This window comes from Bidens hawaiensis, unplaced genomic scaffold, assembly GCF_021521415.1.
Source record: "Bidens hawaiensis isolate Kalapana, Puna unplaced genomic scaffold, B.hawaiensis_p1.1 tig00419516_1, whole genome shotgun sequence".
Taxonomy (NCBI): Eukaryota; Viridiplantae; Streptophyta; class Magnoliopsida; order Asterales; family Asteraceae; genus Bidens; species Bidens hawaiensis.
This window is the reverse complement of record NW_027504887.1, coordinates 247,843-271,631: the sequence shown is the minus strand read 5'-3', so window position 1 is coordinate 271,631 and position 23,789 is coordinate 247,843. Positions and strand designations below refer to the sequence as shown.

General features: G+C 34.3%; 1 protein-coding gene across 1 annotated transcript; it reads left to right on the top strand.

Annotated features, from left to right (window-relative positions):
• Positions 1–5,897: 5,897 nt before the first annotated feature.
• On the top strand, positions 5,898–11,014 carry LOC143609214 (glycoprotein 3-alpha-L-fucosyltransferase A-like). Its single transcript, XM_077084032.1, has 7 exons — positions 5,898–6,475; positions 7,652–7,809; positions 8,927–9,168; positions 9,566–9,670; positions 9,877–10,033; positions 10,108–10,332; positions 10,408–11,014. The coding sequence occupies exons 1-7, from the start codon at positions 6,053–6,055 to the stop codon at positions 10,664–10,666; spliced, it is 1,569 nt and encodes a 522-aa protein (XP_076940147.1). The 5' UTR covers positions 5,898–6,052; the 3' UTR covers positions 10,667–11,014.
• The last annotated feature ends 12,775 nt before the right edge of the window (positions 11,015–23,789 follow it).

Below are 23,789 nucleotides of genomic sequence, written 5' to 3'. Positions count from 1 at the left end.
AGACGGGAGGTGAGGATAGAAATAGGAATAGAGGTTGAGAGAGAGAGAGAGAGAGTAAAAGGACGAGGGAGGGAGAAGACAACGAGATAGGTAGAGAAAGAGAGAAGGTATGCGGAAAGGTGAGAGAAGGAGATAGACTTATATATAAAGAGGGGCAAAGGGAAGGAGAAAGATAGATAAATAAAGAGAGTGAGAATGCTCAATTTCATCGTCCATTCCATTAGTTCATACCGACTTACCATTTGATTTTTCAAACTAAATGACATTCACATAATTTTGCTAGAGGGTTGTGCTAAATGCATCCTTATGGAACTTATTTTTACTTCTTATACCCCATGCCTTCAAGTTCTTATTTCAAAATAAAACTAGTTGCTAGCACTATTGGGGGGGGGGGGCAACGTGTTGAGTTGTGTGACACTCGTCAATTTCAGGTTAACTCCGTTAATTCAAACTTAAGATCACTTGATCTATAACACACATCTCATTACATTTAAACTAGGGTTTTAAATGACGCTTGACAATCACTACATATGTAGTCTTTCGGGATTGCACCGAAACGCAAACGAGTTGACGCAAACCATTGGTGAATAAACGAAAAACATCAAAACAATAATTATTTGATAATTATGTGCTAGGCTTATGTGCTATTTGATAATATTATATAGAACACTAACTCAAGATGCAAACAAGTTACTTTAAGCTAGAAAAGTAATAATTAGAAGTTGAGGGGCCTTGGTATAACATATTATTATTAATAATAACAAAACCCTAACTCTTTCCCTCTCTCCCTCTAACCCGATCGGCCTCATCCCCGCCCCCTCTTACGACGGCAGCCAACACCACCACCATATCACCTTCGTTTTGGCTTGGTTCTTCATAATCGGAGCATCCCGCACTCGTTTCTAAGCATTTCCCACCTTCCTCTTGGTTGTTTCTGCGTTTTTAAGGTATAAACATGAAACCCTAATTTTGTAAATCATGTATTAAGTGTTCTTATGCTTTGTATGGATTAGATGATGCTTAATTATGCTTTGGTTATTGATTTAGATTATCATATGTGATTTTGAACGGTGAAAGATTGTTAAATCATTGATTGTTTGTAAACCCTAGAGGGTTACTACTTATTTTTATGGATAATTACGTTTATTGCATGTTTGGAGATATGTCGTATGCTTAGGATGCATGTTAGACGATTGTGTGTGTTTGCTGAGTTTTGACAGCAGAGATAGTTAAACTTGAACGAGGTGTAACTTGTTAAATATAAAACCAAATCGGATTAATTATGAGTCTAAAAGGTAGTGCTCTGAGTCTAGTTTTCAGAAAACCCAATCACGCCTAATTTGGAGGTGTTTTGGTTGCTCAAACGATTTAAATGTGATTAAAGGTCAAAACTGATACTGGACAGATTGTAAGTTATGTTTAGACAACTGTAACTAAATGTTAACGTGGAAATTTGTCGAGGTTGTTAACACTACAGGGTACTATGTTGAGTATAGTTTCTATAAAGTCCAAGTTTGTAATTTTTGGACGAGTAAAAGTTAACTTTTATTATTTTACAAAACTGAAGTGCAAATCTGAATTTTGAGACCTGCTGTTAGGATGTTTTGTAATTATCATATCTCATGAACTACAAGACCAAATGGGTTGGTTCCACTTCTGGAAGTTAACATGTTGAGTTAATAACCTAACCCAATTGGTCTTGCATTAATTGGATTTTTCATTTAACGGGAATAACAAATAACATTCTGTTGCGCATGATTTTGACTGCTGTGAGTTTACTGTAATGTTTTGATCATTGTGAGAAATCTATGTGGAATAAAAATACAATAAAGATAGTTCTGGAAACCTAACTCATGTTTGCTTTTGTGACGATTTTTGGTGAATTAATTGATATGTTATGATCTGTTGAATAGAGTAATCTTTCAAGTAGAATTCTGTCTTGATGAAACTAGCTGCTGAATTATATGAAAATACATGAAACGTGCTTGTTGCTAGATAATTGCTATGTTTTGACTAAATTGCCCTTGTGGGGAATAATTGCTAGTAATGTACACTATTAATACTTGAAACGTAAGTAGTTGTTCACACATATAACGTATCACCAATGTGTTTGGTGAGACACACACAATTCACAAACGAAACACGAAACGTATCTTATGCATAGGTGTTATGTGCCGAGTCTAGAGACTCGATAATAGTTCCAACACTTAGAAAATCTCATTTGTTATTTTAGAACGCTAGTGAGGATTTTCTGTGACGCGCATCACTTGGGTGACTTGTTTTATTGAATTCTTCGCAAACAGTGAGTTTCACGTTCCCCTTTTTAACTCTTTTAAACGCTTTTTCACTTGGGGGAGAATACATACTCCGAACGCTTTTAGATTTTGTTAGTAGATTATATATCACTTGTAAAGGCTAAGTGGCAAACGAAACAACTAAAGTCCTTCATAACATCGAACCGTTTAGTATTGGATAATAGCGAGTCACTGTTGAGTAGTACTACTGGGTCTGACAAACCCCACCCAACGCTAAACTTGACTGGAGGTCGAGTGGGTGTAATCTTGGCTAACACATACCATGGTCGGGATAGACCTGGTGGCAAGGCAATTGATAAACAGTCAGCTTCGGTGTCGAACACTTAGTAATACTTGCTTTATAGGCTAGCTACCTATAGATATATAATTGATTTAACATTATCTGGTAACGCAAAACGCAAAACGCAAACGCAAACGCTTTATTTATATAAACTTGTGAACTCACCAACCCCGTGTTGACACTTTTAGTATGTTATTCTCAGGTAGCCGAGGCGGGCGCGCGGTATAGGATCATGCATTACTTTGAACGCTATTGCTTATGCAAACTTGTTTTTAAACTGTTATTAATTGGGTTTTTAAGTCGTCCTGCGTGACGCAACACTTGGTTTATGGTTTTACGCTTCCGCACTTATTTACACTTAAATGTTTTCGTGTTTTGAAAACTTTACTTATGGTTTGATTATAACTAATGATTCCGATCCTGTTAGTTCACACCCTCTGACGGTAAAACTCCGTTAGTGGATTTTGAGGGTGTGACAAGTTAGGGGAGTTTTCTAGAACACGGTGAAAGCTCGGTTAGTATTAGTTTGATTTGTTAATATTGAAAGGGTACTACGCTATCAAATAAAAAATGAAGTGAACAAATGCTAGAAAAGGGAAAAACAATCATATAAATTTTTAAAAAACCAAAGGAAACAAAAACCTCAAAAAGTAAAAAGAAAAAAATAAAACTGACATGGTTATGAACTGCAAGAAAGAAAGGGAGAGAACACTATCTTATACATGGGTTTTGAACCCATGATTTGTCCTCTTTGTTGCGCATACACCATAGGTGAACAACCAACCCGTAAGCCTATCCATTTGTTTAGTTCATAGATCAGGTTTTATATATAGTAAACAAAGGAAGTTGACAGAGATTTTAAATGCATCCTTTAGTATGTACTATAATTCGTAACAATCCGGCCTCGAAAACTTTTAATAATCAGATTTTGGGTTGTCATATCTAACTAATTTAAGAAATATTCGTGTTGAGTTGACCTATTTAATTGAATGTGTCGTGTGTGTTGGTTGACATATTTAACCAATTTAGTTAAACAAATCAACATGCCAACCTTTATCATCAAAATGTCAACTTGCTAGCCCGTTCAATCCATTTTTGTATAACCCAATAACCTGATTACTACACATTTGACATATTAAATAAATGTATTAATCGGGTCCTGTCTGTCTGGGCACGTTTTTTAATATGTGTAGGTTAGGATTGATGTTTTTTTAATCCTGCTTGCGACTTGCAAGTTGCAACCCATTATTTGCATCTTTGGTTTCATAAAGTTTTACCAGGCTCCGCATTGGAGCCCAATGCATGCCTTCTGGGCTCTGGGTGATTCAGTATTTTAGTTTATTGGAATTGGGCCTTGGTATTTTGATAATATCTCGTGCTTTTCTAGAGGAAGAAAAATGTCCATAATTCAAAGCTGATTAAAGTATAAATCCTTTTATAGGCTTCTGGGTCCGGCTATAAGGGAGGGCGGGTGGTTGACAGATTCCGGCTCGACACCCGACAGGCCCGGATTTAAAAAATAAAATTATATACATATTTTTATGAAAAACAACATGTATATATAATGATTAAACTTAATTTCACAACCACTGGATTGGTTTAGTGACAAAGAGGGATGATTTTCAATCCAAAAGTTGTGGGTTCTAACCACACTTGAGACATATTAACCATATTTTTATAAAAAAAAAAGTTTCTTACACAACCAATTCATATGGCTAAAAAATTATTTTATAAAAAAAAAAGTTTCTTACACAACCAATTCATATGGCCCAAAAAATTAAAACTTATTTAAAAATTAAATTGTTTTAACCCAACAAGATACCCCTTTTTATTAAGGTCTAAAAAAAATTTCCCCTTCGGCTTGAAACTTTTTAACCGTTCTCGAAACCGGGCCTTCTAATTTAATGAATATTTAAAAATGAAGTGGAATGGAAGAACATATCGATTTGGATCTGAAATGTTTGTCAAGCTGAGAAACAAGATTTCAATGCTCTCTCAAATCGAATCAACTGAATTAGAGTTATGAACCAACCTAACATGACTTGACCAGACCAAAACCTCTTTGGTTAGAGGAATCTGACGGCTTTAGTACATTTCTCTTGCTTTTTTTTTAACATAAGAAATATCTTTTTTTTCCCTTTTAGGACGATAGTTCACACATTTTTAAACTCAACTCCTAAATTAGTATAACTTTTACAACTACAGGACTTGAACTCACATCATTTAAAAAAAAAACAAAATCTTATCCAACACACTGATATCGCTAGGCCAAATAAACTTATGATATTTTTTAAGATAAAAATCAACCATTAGATTTCACCTCTTACAAACAACCAATCATAAAAACTTATCTCACTTTTACCTGATTTCTCCCATATTCCCATAAATACCCAACTCATGGGGGATGGTGTTCCCAATCTACACGATTCACTTTTCCTCACAAAGCTTCTAGATTATTTGGCAACCATTCGGTTACTTTTAGTTGCTTTCTTTTCCCAAACACTACCCGATTCATAAGGGGTGGTGTTCTCAAGCTACTCGATTCACTTTCCCGAAGGTATCCTTTCACCCTTATAAAGGTTGACATGAAGTTGAAGCTAACTCAAAACTAACTTTATAATATAAAATATATTATTTATGGACAATTCTACTAGCTTATTGTTATTGTTAACAAGCTAATATTTAAGCTTAAGCTTAGACTTAGTTTTTAAATAAACTGATTGCGATGTTTAAATTTTAACTAACAATTCGCACTTGCATATGTAAGTAAAATTTAACATCAACACTAGTATTATGACTTAATTAATTAATTATATCATGTGAGCTTATTTGTAAATAGAAGTAGAATATAACCTCTAAACATTAAAAAGTAGCACTTATCTTAAAATGTCACACAAGTAAGCCAATGAGCGAGCGTACATTAACAGATTAGCTCGAGCTCAACTTATTTACAAACTAAGATAAATCAGTCTTCTAACCTATCGATTTCGATCAAGCTTAAAACAACTCTCTTACAACCTTAGTTTTAAGTCATCAAAATTATAATTTTCTAAATAAGAATGAGATCGGTATCATACTTATATCAAACAGGGTACGGTACCGGTATTTCATGCAAAATTAAGAAAATACCTACCGAAAACTTAAAAATTGATATTGATTCGATATTAACGATAATGAATCGATACCAAAAACGCTGATCCCTACCATAGACTTGACACATCCAAAATTTCAAACACATTAATAATACCCATAATAACTATAAACTCTCAAATTAAATGTAACTTAAAAAAAAAAAAAAAAAAAATCAACCAAATCCTACATTGGGCTCATCTTCTAGGTCAACCAACTACTAAACTGAATGAATACTGTTAGTCTACCTGCAGGCCAAAAGCATAGCAATCCATCATTTCTTCCCTAATACTTCACGTTAACCCTCAGATTCAGTTCAATTCGAATTATGAGTATGTTAAACCCTAACCACAGGCCATCAAGAACCCCTGCATTAGATCACCATCTACCTCCAACCACCAACGGATCAACATCTTCATCTTCATCAACTAATGCTCACAATTCGCGTAAAAAATGGTCCAATCTGTTACCGCTTTTTCTAGTGTTAGTTTTCATAGCCGAGATCAGTTTCTTAGGCCGATTAGATTTGTCGAAGAATGCCGATCTACTCAATTCGTGGACTGAATCGTTCTATCAGTTTACTACGTCGTCGTTTTCGGCTTCTTCGCTTGATATCGCCGATGATGATCCGATTTTGGGCGTTAATGAAGGCGTGGTGGATAGCTGTGAGGAGTGGTTGGAGAGAGAAGATGCTGTGGTGTATGTTAGGGATTTTAAGCAGGACCCTGTGCTTGTTACTGGTGCTGAGCAGGTATTATTATTATTATTTGTGTTTCTAGGGTTTAAGAAATAGCTTAGTTTGATGAAATGATACTTCACAGTCACACCTGTAATTTGTTCTTGTTGGACCTATACATACAGAAATTTGAAACAGTTATCCCCATAATTACAGGTGTGTGTAGTTTGTAAATACAGAAAATAAGGAATAAACTGTTTTGTTAGACGTCTAAGCTACATCTGATTTTGAAACTTCCTTGATTCAAAATTTGTTTACAAATTAGCGGGTTTTTAGACGTCAGTTTCATATTGTTTAGTAATTTGTGTCATCATCATCGTACTCAGAAAATCCCACCAATAGGAAAGCTATGGTAGGGTCTGAGGAGGGTCAGATTAGACAGCCTTACCTCAACCCCCTAGGAATAGAGAGGCTGCTTTCGGTGAGACCCCCGGCTCGATAGTAGTTTTGCATAAGCCTTCGACATAAGGGGGGACGGGGGCACCGCGTGAAGGGTGCTCCATCACGCGTGATGGGTTTTTGCACACCGCCACCAGTGCCTTGTCAAGCTTGAGTGATGAGATTTGTGTGATGGCCATCACGCGTGTGATGGGGGTGAAAATCAAGGGATGGAGCTGTTGGATGGATTATTTCATCACATCCATCACACACCACACACCACACCACCACCCCTAGTAAAAAACCATCACATGTGATGGATTTGGGGTTGGTGATGTGGCACCATTTGATTGGGTGGAGTGTGTGATGAGTGATAACCACCCCTCCCCTCTAAGGTACATAACACTCACCCATCGGCCGATTGGTGCATGCACTCCTGTCTTTCGGCTATCAACGCCACCACATGATACGTGATTAACCTTCTGCCACTTTTCACGTTATTTTCACAAAATTAGTAAACAGTTTAACTGTTGCCCCCTGAGGGCCACGCATATATACATTATATGCGCACACCGCAAACAGGGCGTTGTTTAGTAATTTGGGTATGTATAGAAAATAAGGAATGACTGATACATTAAGTTAAGTATTGATAGGGCTCAAAATTTTTTGAATAAGGATAAAATGTGTCTGTTTTGTTAGACATGTTAGCTATATCTGATATTGAAACTTTCTTGATTCAAAGTTTGTTTAGAAATAAGTGGTTTTTACTTTTAAAAGATAGTACAATATTGTTAAGTAATTTGTTTCATGAAGGAGTGGAGGTCGTGTGCTGTGGACTGCAAGTTCGGGTATGATAAGCAAAAAGCTGATGCTGCATTTGGATTGCCCAATGTAGCTGGTACACCTGGCATTCTTCGGTCAATGGAATCAGCTCAATATTATCCTGAAAACAATATTGCTTTCGCAAGACGGTGGGTAAGAACTATCTAAGATAACCTATTGAATAACCATATTAAAATGACATTGTTTCAACATTATAGTTTCTGTATATTTCATTTTCGAATTATAATTTTTTGAGTGCTTATGAATATGTTGCTAGCAGTAAACAGGCAATTGTTAAAGAAAAATCCTATGGACTTTTGCTGAATTCTGTCATAAGTCGTTCGACTTTATTTTTGCATGATTAAATGCCTTGACTTTTAAAATCTAACGATAATTCCATGCTCTTTATTGTTAATATAAAAGTGGTTTTGCGCATGATTAAGTCCCTATCCTGTACTTTTCAGAGTTTATAGTTAACGTCCTTTTTACATGATTAAGTCCCTATACTTTTTAATCTGTGTAGTTTTTATGTATTCACACCCAACACTTTTTCAATTTAATTGCATTATATGTTACTTCATATTCTCAATGCTTATGCTGGCTAACCTCTCAAACATCAGCCAATTCAAATTGTTCACCATTGATTTATTTAGTCAATTTGTTTGAGTTATAACATTATTTTTTTGATTAAAGTTAAGTTAAAAGACAGCACTGATGTTGAAGGTATTGATGTGTTTTGGTAACCATCTAATTGTCATCTAGTAACAATCTTTATCAGTTGTTTGATTTTAGCTGTAAATTGCTGATGTGATGCGGAACTTCTTGGTTACATGACATGCATATACTGCATATGCAAAAATGCTAATGAAACTAAAATTTAAACTTTTATACAACTTTGATAAGTTAATATATTTTCAAAAATTTTATATTTAATTTTAAGGCAGAATTTGAGTCATGTTCTTGCAAAAGTTGGAAATTACAATGCATCTACAGCATGTTTTTGTCATATATTAACTTCCAACTTTTGCAAATGAAATTGCCACTACAAATTACTTATTAGACGCTACATCAGATGCCACTTGGCATATATGACTATACGTATACAGTAAAATGGTAAATAAGAGGTCTTGTCAGCAAACTTTGAATGATTCGCAAAAACGAGCTTAGTTTCTATTTCAAGCAGTTTGTTTATAGTAAATGTGTGGGAGTAGTATGCAAAATGCTACCTTTTGTTTTATGTGATTAATAAAATTTATCATGTTTCAGAAAAGGATACAGCATCGTTATGACAACCAGTGTCTCCTCAGATGTACCTGTTGGTTATTTTTCATGGGCCGAGTATGATATAATGGGCCCAGTTCAGCCCAAATCTGAAAAAGCATTGGCAGCAGCATTTATTTCAAATTGTGCTGCTCGTAATTTCCGTTTACAAGCCCTTGAAGGACTTGAAAAGTCAAACATCACAATTGACTCTTATGGTGGTTGTCACCGTAACCGTGATGGGAATGGTAAGCATATAGGCGTGTTTGGTTTTTGTAATCAGTAATAAGAGATTTGGGGAAAATATTTATTATTCATATCATTCAAAAAACAATATGCATGATATATATAGGAAAAAGTTTTTATGAAATGTGTGTGTGTGTGTGCGCGCACACGTATATATATATTTGTGTGTGTGAGAGAGAGATAAATTTTGCTGTTTTAAAAGGGTAAATATGATTTTATGAAATTTAGAACGATATTGTTGATATAAATCCTAAAAGAAAATCAGTTACATATATCACTGTGTTGCTGTTTTGTTTTGTTTACTATAAGATTGGTTTTTTTGTCTTATGTTTAGTGACTTTCAACTATATTCAATTTGAATTTTTGATAATAATTTTTTTGTTTTTTGCCTTTTGGCAGTGAACAAAGTTGAAGCATTGAAGCGTTACAAATTTAGTTTGGCTTTTGAAAATTCCAATGAAGAAGACTATGTCACTGAAAAGTTCTTTCAGTCCCTTGTCGCAGGTATATGGATCTCATAATATTTGTATGATTTTCATTTCTCTATTTTAGACTAAAAATACCTACCTAGCAAATTACGTTTAAAATTAATTACAATGATGTTGGTTGCTAATAATGGCAATATTAGAGATTTGTAACATTTTTAGACTAAATATTTATTTTTTCTAATAATGCATGATAATTGATAAAAGATTAATTGTAATTTACAGGATCCATTCCCATTGTTGTTGGTGCTCCAAATATTCAAGATTTTGCTCCTGCACCTGGTTCTATATTACATATTAAGGAGTTGAAAGATATCGAATCAGTTGCAAAAACCATGAAACATCTTGCAGATGATCCCATTGCCTACAATCAATCACTAAGGCAAGTTGTTCATCATCATAATACATTTAAGAATTTGTAGTTTTTTTCCAAGTTATAGCATACGTCTTTTACAGATGGAAATATGAAGGGCCCTCTGATTCTTTCAAGGCCCTTGTAGATATGGCTGCAGTTCATTCTTCTTGTCGATTATGCATTTTTCTAGCAACAAAAATCCGTGAGAAAGAAGAAAGTTCGTTATCCCCCAAACGCCCTTGCAAGTGTGAACGAGGTGCTCAAACTGTATATCACATCTATGTAAGAGAACGAGGGAGATTCGATATGGAGTCTGTTTTTCTAAGGTAAATTAAAAGTTCTTTTTATAAGGTATTCTTAACTATAAAAACTGAGATTTATTTTTGTTCATCAATGGGCAGGTCTGGAAACTTGACCATGGAAGCTTTAGAAACAGCTGTTTTGCTGAAATTCAAATCCCTAAATCACGAACCCATTTGGAGAAACGAAAGGCCCAAAAGTATAAGAGGTGACAAAAATGCCCTCAAAGTTTACAAAATATACCCGGTTGGCATGACACAAAGGCAAGCTTTATACACATTTAGTTTCAAAACTAGTACTGCGTTTACGAGTCACATAATAAGCAACCCGTGTGCAAAATTCGAGGTTATTTTTGTGTAATCGAGTGCGACATAATCTGTAAACGTCACTTAGCGACTTTTGAGCGTATTTTAGTACGGATTTGATAGTGTTTTTCTGGTAGCAAATAGTATGAGTGATGAGGGAGGATAGATGAATATGAAAATGAATTAGAAACTCTTAAATGTGTTTTGTTTTCTTGTCATTTTCTACTATCTGTTATGTAAATTGTGGTATTCGAGCTTCAACAGATTAAAAACCTCAAGTCAGTTAAGGACCGAAACCGGGTTTCCGTCGGTTAGGTCATGAATCTGGTTAAGTATCAAGCCTGAGCCTGGCTAAGATCGAGATTAGGTCAGATTGGCCATAGGTCGGATATGGTTTTGTCAACTTTTTTATTGTTTATTTTATATTATGTATTGTTGAAGCCATCTGTTTTTACTATTGGTAAGAATATTTTGTTAAAGTTGTTTATAAGTTTAATCTAGTGAAATTAAGGTCAGTTTTTAACTTCTTTTTGTGAGGTATACTTTTAAACAATTTAAATTGATAAAAATTAATTGAAGGCAATTTAATCTCTAGTGATAGTAGTTCTTAGAGCCGAGTGTAATTTTGTATCTAATCTAGCTTCTTGCTAGTCTAGCTTTTATTTACTCAATAAGATTGATTGTTAAAAAAAAGTTCTTAGTTTAACATCCTACTTTTGATTATGAATTAATAAAATAACTTTCGTTTATTTTATGTGTCGTGTATCGGTTTAAACAATAAACCATAAGATGGTAGGCTTGAACTTTAGAAGATGAAACAAGAAATGGGATGGGCATTGGGTCCATGGGTTTAAGGGAGTATAAATACCCCTTAAACCCTAAGCTTTTCCATTTTTATCTTTACACCTACACCATAGTTTACACCATAAAAAACATACACAAACATTATCCTATAACCCGAGTCAAGATCCGAAGACGAAAACCCGAGATTATTGGTGCTAGAACGTTGTAACGAACCTAAACTACATCAAGGACCAGCTCGTGTTCGTATTTCAACTCGTTTAAGGTACGTTTATAATCAAAAATCATTTCTTTAGGTTCGGATTCATTTAGATAATCTTAGATCTGTATACATATGGTAAAAACGAACCAAACGTGATGATTCTTGCTGGAAACCATTAACGATTGATAGGTTAATTACTAACCTAAAGAACTCGTAACATATATGCCCAAATCGCACCACTTAAACACGAAAGTTTGGCTGATTTGATGGTTAGGGTTTGTAGGCGATGTGATTACGAGTTCATGGATACCAAACTCGTGTTATTTCGTTGAGATTTGAGGTGCTAATTGCAGATCTGGATAAGTTTGACTGCGGATGTTCTTATCAATTTTGACTTTGACCCTATAGTCAAAGATCTGAATAAGAACTGTTGGTAGTTCGTTAGGGATGATCAATTCGTTACGCGTACATAACGAATGGGACTCATTCGTGTAAATGGATAACGAATCTATCCATTCGTTATACTAAGATAACGAACTAGGAAACGAACCAGAATCACGAACCAGATAACGAATCAGGTGATTCGTTACGAATGAGGTAACGAATCAAGTCATTGGAATGACGAATCAGATGGTAAGAAGGGACGAATTTGGATAACGAACTAAGTAAGGTTATATAACGAATTAGGCTTAATTCGTTATAGCAAATGAGTTGGGGAATTAGAAAAATAATTTAAAATCCTAATGGAAAATGTGTTAAGACAGTTAATGAAAATAAAATTTTTCCAAGCTGACCCCAGCCAGGGGCTCTGCCCCTTGAACCCCGCTAGGGGCTGTTGCCCCTAGAACCCCGCTGCCAGGGGCGCTGCCCCCGGACCCCCGTTCGTTGTGAGTTATGATTAAACTAGAAACACGATATAGATCGTAATAGTTAATTGATATGTGTAATTGTTATACAGTTAGTCGTGCTCAGCTCAAGAAAGGAATAACTATAAACGGTGAACGTAACCGCATTCAGGTGAGTTTCTAGCCCAACTTCCTTGTTATGTTTTCGGGGTTGTGTGCATACTCGATGTGATTAGTTAATACACTTACCTTAAATGATAAGTGTATGTCTTATATGAATTATGTATGAATGAATGCTTGATGATGTATGAACGATCTTCGGATATTGCATGTACCGTCAAGGGATAGTTTAAAGATATGATATATATATATATGTATGATATACAAATGATGTATGTGCTATGGAAGTTATAATTAAGAATGTATAGAAAGGTATGGAAGGTATGGTTAGAAAGGGAACGGACCTTAATAATATCAGCGAATGAAGGGAACAGACCCTAATAATATCCGCGAATGTAGGGTACGGACCCTAATAATATCCGCGAATGTAAGGTACGGACCCTAATAATGTCCGCGAACGTAGGGAACGGACCCTAATAATATCCGTGAATGCAGGGAACAGACCCTCATAATATATGCGAATGTTTTAGGATGAGGTATATGTATATGTGTATATATGAAAGGAAAGAAGAAGGTATGATAGTATGAACATACGAAGGAAGGTAAGGAACTATGCATGTATGTGTACCTTCGGGTGCGTATATATGAATGTGTATGGACGTATTGTATGTTACCTGATTAACTAGAACTCACTCAACGTAGCTGACTTTTAGTATGCAAGCATGTGAGTAGAATGAGTGTTGGGTCCATATTTGGTGGTTTGTACTTAGTTCTATGTATGTTGGGTTTACTTTTGGGCTATGTATGTAAACCGAGATCCTTATGGATCTCGGTGGGCTTTTGGTTTATATGGGCCTAGGTGTTTTGGTTTCCCTATATATAGTTCATGTAATGTATAGGGTAAGGGTTGTTCACATTAGCACTTAGCAGAGAATGAGCAGAACTAGAGGGTTGTTCATTCCTAGTAATTGTGATCAAGTATTGTAAGTGCTTAAGCACCCGACGTATTTATCAATATACGTGTGTTTTGAAGCAACTATGTGTTAATTTACTTTGTCAACTCGTGTTCTTGAATCACCGATATAGGTATTCCGCACCTATACTTGTTGTATTGATATCATAGTTGTAGTGATCCAGATTCGGGACTTACAATTGGTATCAGAACCTTAGACCTTATTCAGGCTCGTTATTGTGATATCAACAGATTCAAGATATCTAGGTTTGGTGGTGTTGTTAATTTCCGGAGGGTCACTGTTCGGAGAAGAAGATAGGAGCAATTTTGGTAGAGATTTGATCATTTTGGAAACAATATTTGAATCCCTTGATTTATGGGATTCAGTTGGTTACAAATATCATTCATTTAATTCAGATCTCGGCTGAAATAATTAGCTATTCTCGGCCATTAACAAGAGTTTTCAATAAATATTAAGTGTTCTCTTCCAAGGTCATTATAGTTCTCGATAAGTATCAAGAGTTTTTGGCCTAAATTCATAGTTTCCGGCCAAGACTTGTGTTCTTTGCCAATATTAAGAGTTTTCGGTCAACATTTTGTGTTCTCGGTCAACGATAATTTCAGTCAACGCTAACTATTGTTTGTTCTTGGTCAGAGGGTGTTTTCGGTCAACACTTGTGTTCTCGGTCAAAGAGTTTTTTGGCGGGAAAAATTTTCTTGAAAGAAATTTTTCCAGAATACTCCTTATATGTAAAAATTAATTTTTGAAAATTTTGGCAAAAACAATTTTTTTCGGGGTGATTTTAGGTGAATTTTTGGCGGGAAAATCGGAAAAATTTGTCTAGAACGAATTTTTTCATAGACCCTTCTTTTGAGTGGGACATCTTTCTTGAAAATTTTGGTGATCATATTTTTTCGAGAAATTTTGGCAGGAAAATCAGATCAATTCCTTTTAACTACTCAATAGATTCTCCTCAACTCATCTCAATGTTTGGAGTTACTCTTAATCAGTCTGCTCCCTCACAAGTAACAAATTCATCTGAGCTAAGGTTTCAACCATGTTCTCTAAATTGTGGTGAAAAAATAGAAATGTATAAGCTTCATAATGACAGTCTAAGTAGAGATATGGAAAGAATAAAATCAGAGAATTTTAAACTTAAGAAGAATGAAAAAGGTTTTCTAGACAAAATAGAAGCTCAAAACAGGGATATTAAAAAACTTAAATATGATCTTAGTATAAAATGCTGTCATTATCTAGATGCTCAACAAGAAATTGCTGAGTTAACTGCTCAACTAGAAGCTTCCAAGTTAGAAATTTTAAATCTAACTAATAAGTTTGAAAGGGCTGAACTAGACTTCAACAAATTCGAGGGTTCCAGTAAAGTAGTCAATTCAATGATTGAAAATCAATTATGGTGGAAAGAAAACGAAGGCGAGGGTATAGGATATAGTCAACTACCCCCACCATACAATGACAACTATACTAGTCTTCCTCTTACCGAAAAACAGGAAGAAAAGGTTAAAGATATGAAGTATGGTAAACAGGTTCATTCTGAAATTATTGGATCAGGATCCCTAGAGGAAATCATGCATGTTTTTAAATGTGTGAACAATTTTGATGCTTCTACTTCATGTGCAGATATAGTAAATGATGTTGCTTCTGATAGTAAAGGGGTTCAGGCTAATAAAACTGAATCTAATTCTAACGTGTCATCAAACTCAGATGACACCACAACTCAAAATTGTACTAACAATAATACACAGAGTTGTGGCAGCAAAGGGAATGCACATAAGAAATCAGCACAACAAGGACAGTCTCGTCCTCATAGATCCTCCGGATCTCCATGTGTTGATAAATTAATGGGTGATATTTATATTAAGAGGCAAACATGTTACCACTGTGGCACGCCAGGACATATAGCCAGAAATTGTGTTCATCGTCTATATGTTCCCTATTACAAGCAAAATCAGAAGGCTGCACCAAGGGGTAAGAAGAATGGAAAAACTTTTCATAAGAAGGAATTCCAACATGAGGCTAGTGCATACGTTGACATTAAAAGAAGGATAAAGGCGTGTTTCGTCTGCGGGAAAGGCGAGCATTTGGCAAAGGAGTGTCACTACCGTGCTGTTAATAGACAAGCTCCTCAGGTGAAAGGTAACAGGTTTCAACCGAATCTAGTGGTTAAATAAAATGCTTATTTTACCAAACCACGAGTATCTGTACAACGGGTCACATATACTCAAGGATTCAAAGTTAATATGACAGGTTTGCACTCAAATGATCTAGAAATTGTTAAAAGAAAAATAAATTTTCAGAAATCAAAGAGTGTGGAAAGTTTTAAGAATTCGAATTCGAATTGCTCCACTCCAAAGTCTGTTCTATCAAATTTTACTAAACCAAGACAGATTTGGAAACTTAAAACTCAGCAAACAGAATCTGTATTAACAAATGATTCTGTTAAAGATGGGAAAGATATGAGTTGGCAAGAGGTCACATATAAAGATGTTCAAGGTAACCCCAAGACATTTATGACTTGGGTTCCTATGTCCAACTGATCCCGCTATGCGTGTAGGAACAACCACAAATTCATTGTTTATTAAATGGGTTGTTCCAGGCACATGACAGGGCAAATATCCATTTATTTGAATTCTTTAAACCATAAAATGGATTATTTGTTGCATGTACGGGATTTTAGGGTGAAAGAACGTTTTTAATCTGCTCTCTAAGTGTGTAGGAACAAATCAGGGAATACATTGCATATTAAAAGGTTTGTTCCAAACATTCAACTCGCAAGGATGCAGAATCTCAAAACAAGCTTATTCCTAGGGAGATTCTCATAAATGGAAAAATGATGTCTTGAAAATAAAAGGTAACTGTATCACTTTGGTATGAAAGATTGATCTGTCAAAAAGATTTTAAAATTTTAAATTTTTATTAAAAAAATACAAAAATATGTTCATGTATAGTTTTTCAAGTATAGTGTATTTTGTTTCAAAAAAAAAGAGAAAATGACTTGAACGTGCATGAGAAATGATAGTACATCAGTTGGCTGACTATCACACTTCATAAAAGGTTTTATTAAATACTACGTTTCGACGATTGAGTCTTTTTGAGATTAAATTTGTACATAAAAGTTCTCCTTTCGGTCAAATTTTTTACACAAATTTAGGGGGAGAAAATTAAAAAAATTCAAAAAGAGTGTGTGTGTGTTTAAAAAAAATAAAAATTTAATTTATAAGCATTTTGTCTTTGTCTTTCAAACTTCACTCTCGCTTAAAATTATGTCGGAAGCTCAAGTTTGAAGAACATATACTTGTATATGTTTGGTCCGGTGATCTATTTGTAGATTCACAGGATAGCCATTTATCTAAAGACTAAAAGCATCCGCTGGGCGATTGTGATGTGTTTTTTGTGTTTTGAATTCTTTCACTTAAAATTATGTCGGTAATTCCAAGTTGGAGGGACACGTATTCTCATATGTGTTTTGGTCCTGTTAACCACTAGTGGTCATACGGGATAGCCATTTACCTGAAAACTGAAGAGTGACCGGGGTGACTGAGTTCTTAACATGTCTGTCTTCTGTAAATTCTATGGGAAATGATATTATTATTCAGTTAACAGCCTTTTAGAAGCTTCAAAATATTTTCAAATGAAAACTAATCCAACCTTTGGAAAGTGATAGATAAATTGTTTTTGTGTGCATAACGAGTGAAGTTATTAAGCTTAAAAGGCTCTAGATCAGTTATTGATTTGTATGGTAGCTTTCCATGATGCATAAAAGTTAAAGTGATATAAACTAAATATGCTAAACTTACTGTGGAGAGTCATTTTGAATAAATGTGCATGTCTCCAGATATATCTCTCCGAATGATAGGTAGAAAAGCAATTACCCAGTCATACAGAGCCCGTTAGTGTCTTGATCACCAAAAATATTATGTTTCTAAGTTTTTGCTCAAGTTATAAAAAAAAATAAAAATAGATAATAAAAAGAAAAAAAAAGGATTATTGTGAAGCAAAAAATAAAAAATAAAAAATTCGTATTTCAAAAGCTTAAAGGGTCAAACTAGAACTACAGAGATGGGGGCACACAAATAAGTCCTGTCATGTCTCGAATGAAAGGCTTATCAGTTTAATGGCACTAAGTCCAATTTTCAACCTTAAAGTCTAAGCTTGCTTTTATATAAAATCTTTTGATCAAGCACTAAGTGGAGTCAAATTGGGGTGATCTGGGGAAAACCAAATAAGCTTTGAGAAGAGATAGGAGGCATCACAGATCCATGAGTGATGTCCATCTAAGCTTTATGCCGAACTGAACCTAATTCATATCACTGATGCAATGAAAATCATGCTAAGTTCATTATACCTGCTATCAACCTGTCTCTTTATGTCATAATAACGTTGAACATGAATCATTGTGACAACACCTTAAACAATATGATTCCATGTTCGGATCTTTTCATAAAGGCGGCATTTTTATCAAAAACTGAAATTTTGATCCCAATTTTTAGCTAAATTACAAGAAGACCGGGTGATTAAATTTGTTTTATTTGTTGTTTTTGATTTTATTTTATTTCATTTATTTTATTTTTACTTCTTGATTACTCTTGTCGAAACAATTGTGTTAAGAAATCATCTTAAAAATTTTGTCTTCAGCTAATGAAACATGATATCGGTTATTGTGTTATAGTTGGTTTAGCTGGTATGATCTCATTTCAAGTCTTTTCAAGAAAATAAAAAAAAAACAGAAAAATAAAAATTAAAAATATGTATGTCTTATTTTGTTTTATTTTATTGTTTTCAAAAATATTTTGGTTGATCTTTCTATCAAAGTTGATTGTTCTTTCAAGACTGATTTCTTGCAACGGAAGTATATGAAGTATCTGAGACTCAAATTGGATGATGCTTACAAAGAGGGGGAGATGGAAGAGTATTGGATGCAGATGCTGAAGTTGCTGATCATGCTCTAGTAAAGATTCTGAAGATCTTGAAAGCATCAGTCTAACGGCAAGATTGTTGGGTCATAAATTGGTTAGACTAACGCATATCAAAAGGAACGACATGATCAAGACTAAAGTGACATAAACAAGGACGAGTTGAAGAACTGCATTGGTGTAATACCGAAATCTCTATAGATTTCGGTTAGGCTAGTCTGAAGTGGAATAAACAAGAACGAAGCTACAAACCAAGGGGGAGATTGTTGGGTCCATATTTGGTGGTTTGTACTTAGTTTTATGTATGTTGGGTTTACTTTTGGGCTATGTATGTAAACCGAGATCCTTATGGATCTCGGTGGGCTTTTGGTTTATGTGGGCCTAGGTGTTTTGGTTTCCCTATATAGTTCATGTAATGTATAGGGTAAGGGTTGTTCACATTAGCAGAGAGTGAGCAGAACTAGAGGGTTGTTCATTCCTAGTAATTGTGATCAAGTATTGTAAGTGCTTAAGCACCCGACGTATTTATCAATATACGTGTGTTTTGAAGCAACTCTGTGTTAATTTACTTTGTCAACTCGTGTCTTGAATCACCGAGTATAGGTATTCCGCACCTATACTTGTTGTATTGATATCATAGTTGTAATGATCCAGATTCGGGACTTACAATGAGGCAGTTGGCTTGAGCGGGGCACATGGCAGAAGAATAATAGTCTGGCATCTGAAGACTTGTTATGTTATGTTTTGATTTTGAAAGACAAGATGAATGTTTTAAGACATGTTATGACTTATTATTGTAATGTTATGAAAGTTTAATATTTCGCGAATGTTTTAATTAATTCTGATGTTTAGAACTGTGTTTATGAGTAAATCCAACGTCCAAATGTAGGGCACCGGCAACGGGGCCTTACACTTAGAGTGAGAATTTGATTCTATTAGCTCATGTGATATGTTACGTGATCGTAAGATGAAGTGTGGCCGCTTAGGCATCACGACCAGGACACGCCTAGCCGACCCTCCTTGGACCTTGGTGATTAGCTTGAGCATGAGCCAACTCATGAGGGTGAGCGAGGGCTTAATTTGATTTCAATTTGATTTTGATTTTTTTTAAATCTTTTGGTCAATCAAACAATACCTATTTTATTTAACTTAAAACTTATTTTGATATTTTTTGTTTCAAATAACTTTTGCTAGTTAGTTTTATTTAGAAAAAACTAAATACACAATCATATTTATCACTCTCTCTCTCTTGAAAACTATGATATAAATTTAAAAAAAACAAAATTTCTTTAAAAGGCCTGTCTTTGGTCTCGTAAGCAATTTTGACATGTGCTTGGATTGACTTTCAGATGGCAAGTAATCGTCTTAAAAAATAAATAATATTAATAATAAAATACATTAAAAGTTAAAAAAACACACTCACCATCACTTACCATTACGGCATTACATGTGTGTTAGTGATAGTGAAACTCCTCTTGTCTACGTAGATCTACATTACATTACTCTCACTATCACTTACCATAATACACGGTCTTCAATAATGGAGAGAATGAATCCGAGACTAGGATTTTATCTTTTGGATTGCATAAATAACTTGGGAGCTCTTATAACTCTTGAATAAGAGTAAGTATCGTGATAAATGAGGGAGAGAGACACAATATACGAGGAAGAGAGATGTGAGTAGTAAATGGGAATTGGGAAGTAATAATGCATTAACCATAGGGTTCGTTGCTTAGTAATGTGTGCACATAAAGGAGTCATCCCCATGTGTTTAAGGGTTCAAATCCATGGTGGACAATAGTGTAAATTTTGAAGTATAATTAAATGGGGTTGTGTGTTTGTCGTTCTAAAAAATGTATTGTTTATTAGACTTAGGTATTAACGGTTGAATGCCCTTACTATAAGTCTAGACTTGACAAACAAGGAGTGTTATGTTCGTGTTAGGGCATTCAATACCCGCTGACTTTTTCAATGGCTAGGTGCTTTGAAAACGTAGCTTGATAGCACCCATCAATCTAGAGCTACATCACCCTTCAATCCAAAGACACATTCTCCGGTTCCATTATATGGGAGTTGTTGCTAAACAATGTAGTCCAGAGTTGCAGCTCTAGATGTGTTGATCTGAGGGTTACACATCAAATTATTTAATCTTATTAAATTTTTGTAGTTTTTATAAACTCAAATTTTCACAATTTATTAAGCATAGGAGGAAATAGCGCGTGTGGGTGATTAATATTTGATTTCATACTAATAACATCGATGACCAAGCTGAAGCGAAGGCGTTTAAAGCTAAAACGAATTGCATATTTGATTTTCAGCTTTTTCGAACCAAAATTGAATTGGGGTTTAAAACAATCTAAGTTCGATTGAAATCGAATAGCAAATAATGGTTTCTCAATCAAATTATAGTTTTACTTATCCGGTCCAACAAGAAACACAGGCTATTCGTTTTTTCGCACGAAACCAAAATGTAAACTGAATTTAAATGAGGTCTCGAGTTCGGTTTTTAAATTGTAAATCTAATAAAAACCCCGTTCAAAATAAACCGAACAAATCAAAAACCGAATAAATTAACACTCAATGGAGTGTTGTCTTAAAAGCATTCTTAGTATGTGCCGTATAATTTATGTGAGCGAGTTTTGTAAATTATATGGTATGATAATGAGTGATTGTGAGTAGAAGAGATTGAAAATATTATATGAGAAACTTGAATTTAGGGTTTACCATATATAGCCTATAATTTTTAAATGTTTTATGAGAGTAATAGTGAGTATGGAGAGTAAAAAAATAATAATAAAGGTATAAAATTGTATTATTTAACTGAAAATGGTAGAGCATTCACTTTACTAGTGAGAGGTAGGGGGTTCAAACCTCACTATCACCAATTTATATGAGAGATATGAGGGATGACCCTGGCTTGCCAGGGTTCGAGTTCTGATCTCACCCGGTTTTACCGGCTCCTCGCTGTCGTGCCGTTTGGCTGGCGTGGGGGTCGGGTTTTATCCGGTGAATCCCTCAATAGGTGGACCGCTAGGGGCTCTGTCAGTCCGGAATAGTGACCGGCTTGGGTTACCTTTAGCCAATGACGCGTACAGGGTACCCAACGTTACTTAGTTGTCCGTTAAAAAAAATGAAAATGAAAAAAATAATAATTTTTATTATAACTACATGACTATGGATAAGAAATAAATGAAAATACTAATTAATATTTTAAACTATTACATTTTACGATTAGTTTCAATATAAATATTTACTTGATGATTGTTGTGGTTGACTATATTAGAAAATTAAACCCGGTCCATTCAAGGAAAGGAGCACATGGTTTTTGCTGCGGCTTGGCTTGACTCCCATTCGTGTGGGTGGGCTAGTGGCTGCCTCTTCCGTCTTCTCTAAAGCCAGACCACACGACCTCCTCAACCGTCACCTGCCGATGCCATTTATATCAAAAAGACCATCAAATAATTACAATATTTTTATTATTAATAATATCCGTTCTTTTTCATTTTTTAAAACCTTGTATGTATATTCCTTTTTAGTAACAACTTGATACTTGCTTCTTACGCAATATTATAAAACACCAAATATTTGCTCAAAATATTATCCTTACGGCACTTGTAATATTTTATTACCGGAATAGTTATCAAACTTTTAAATTAGATTCCATAGTGGAAATTGCGATATTTCGAAGTAAAACTATGGTGTTTTTTAATTTTATTTATCATAAGAAGTGTTTTTATTCTTCATCTTTATGCCAAAGTGAAGAATGAATAAGCATGTCAATCAATCATTTTGCTTTTTTCTAAAAGAAATATCGTAAGAGACTAAGAGTAACATTCAATTAGTTATATAAAAGATGCCTTCACCAAGACATTTTAAATTACAAATAATAACACACCGAAAAATTACAAAATAAAGCTAGATGCAAGAATTACTACATCTGTTGGAAAAAAACAAGAATCTTATAGTTATTTGTATACACTGTATTATATAATTGACACATCTCGTCTGTTTTGATAGTGTAGAAGTACCTTCCGTTATTTTACTCTACCATTTTTTCATGTCATCATCATTATACACAATATTATATAACTGACACATCTTGGCATTTTTTTCAAGAAAGTAACTCCCTTCTTATGAAAAATGCACAACATTACATTCACTTCAAGAGACATCATTGAAACTAGGTCATTTGTATATACATACATGTGTACTTCACTTAACTTCAATTTACATGTTTAAGGGGGTATTTTATGGGACAAAACTCAAGTCGTCAAAAGGCCACGTTGGCAGGTTTTAGCGTCAACACCTCACAGGTGAAAGGGCATTGCCCATCTAGCACTATTAGTTTAACGAGCACTTCCCTCACAAGACATTTTTTTTAATTATTAAAGAATTATGTATCTCCACCTTATCCCACAAACACCTTTTACATTTAACAGCACCATAACACATCAAACTTGGTGTGAAATGTGAAAGCCCACACTACGTACCTACGTGACGTCTATACGTTGCCACTTCACATTCAACACATCCAATAACATATATCCTAATCATGCTTTAGCAATTCATTTTTGCCAATTACTACTTCGCACCTAATTCCTATATTAAACACATAACGCGATTAGGTTTGAATTAAGAAGTATTTAGCTAGTTCATGATCAGTAAATCCCGCAAGAAGTTGAACCAGATAAAAAAACTAGGAAAATATAAATAAGAAACATATGACTAATGTAGAGTAATAGTTTAAGTCAGTCCCGGTTTAAGTTACCGGTTTGAAGCTGAATTAAGTAATAATGTTTATACCCGATATATCTATAATCCTAACATAAACGAAAACCACATTGAACTTAAAACTCATGAAAACCACTATTAAACACAATTTTTTTTTATTTTTAGTTATATTAATCTTCGTCAAAACTAAAAAGAGAGAAAAAAATATAGATTGTGGAAGTACATACGACATATATGTATCTTGCGAAATTACATATATGTATATTACGAGCTATATATATGTATTTTCACGAACTATATATATTTCTTTTAACTTTTTTTTGGTTTTGATAAGTATTAAAAATACATAAAAGTAATGAAAAAACCAAAAACCAAGAAAAATTTTTAGAAGTGGTTCTAACGAATTTTAAAGTATCTCGTTTATTATTATTTACTATATATATGCTATCCATACGTTATTCGAGACAGGTGTAATCTATTTTAACACACATACAATTTTATATATACTATTTAAAGCCCAACACTACTCATCATACAATAAATATAAAATAATTATATAAAAAACCACTTACTCGAAACGCTGACAACTAATTTA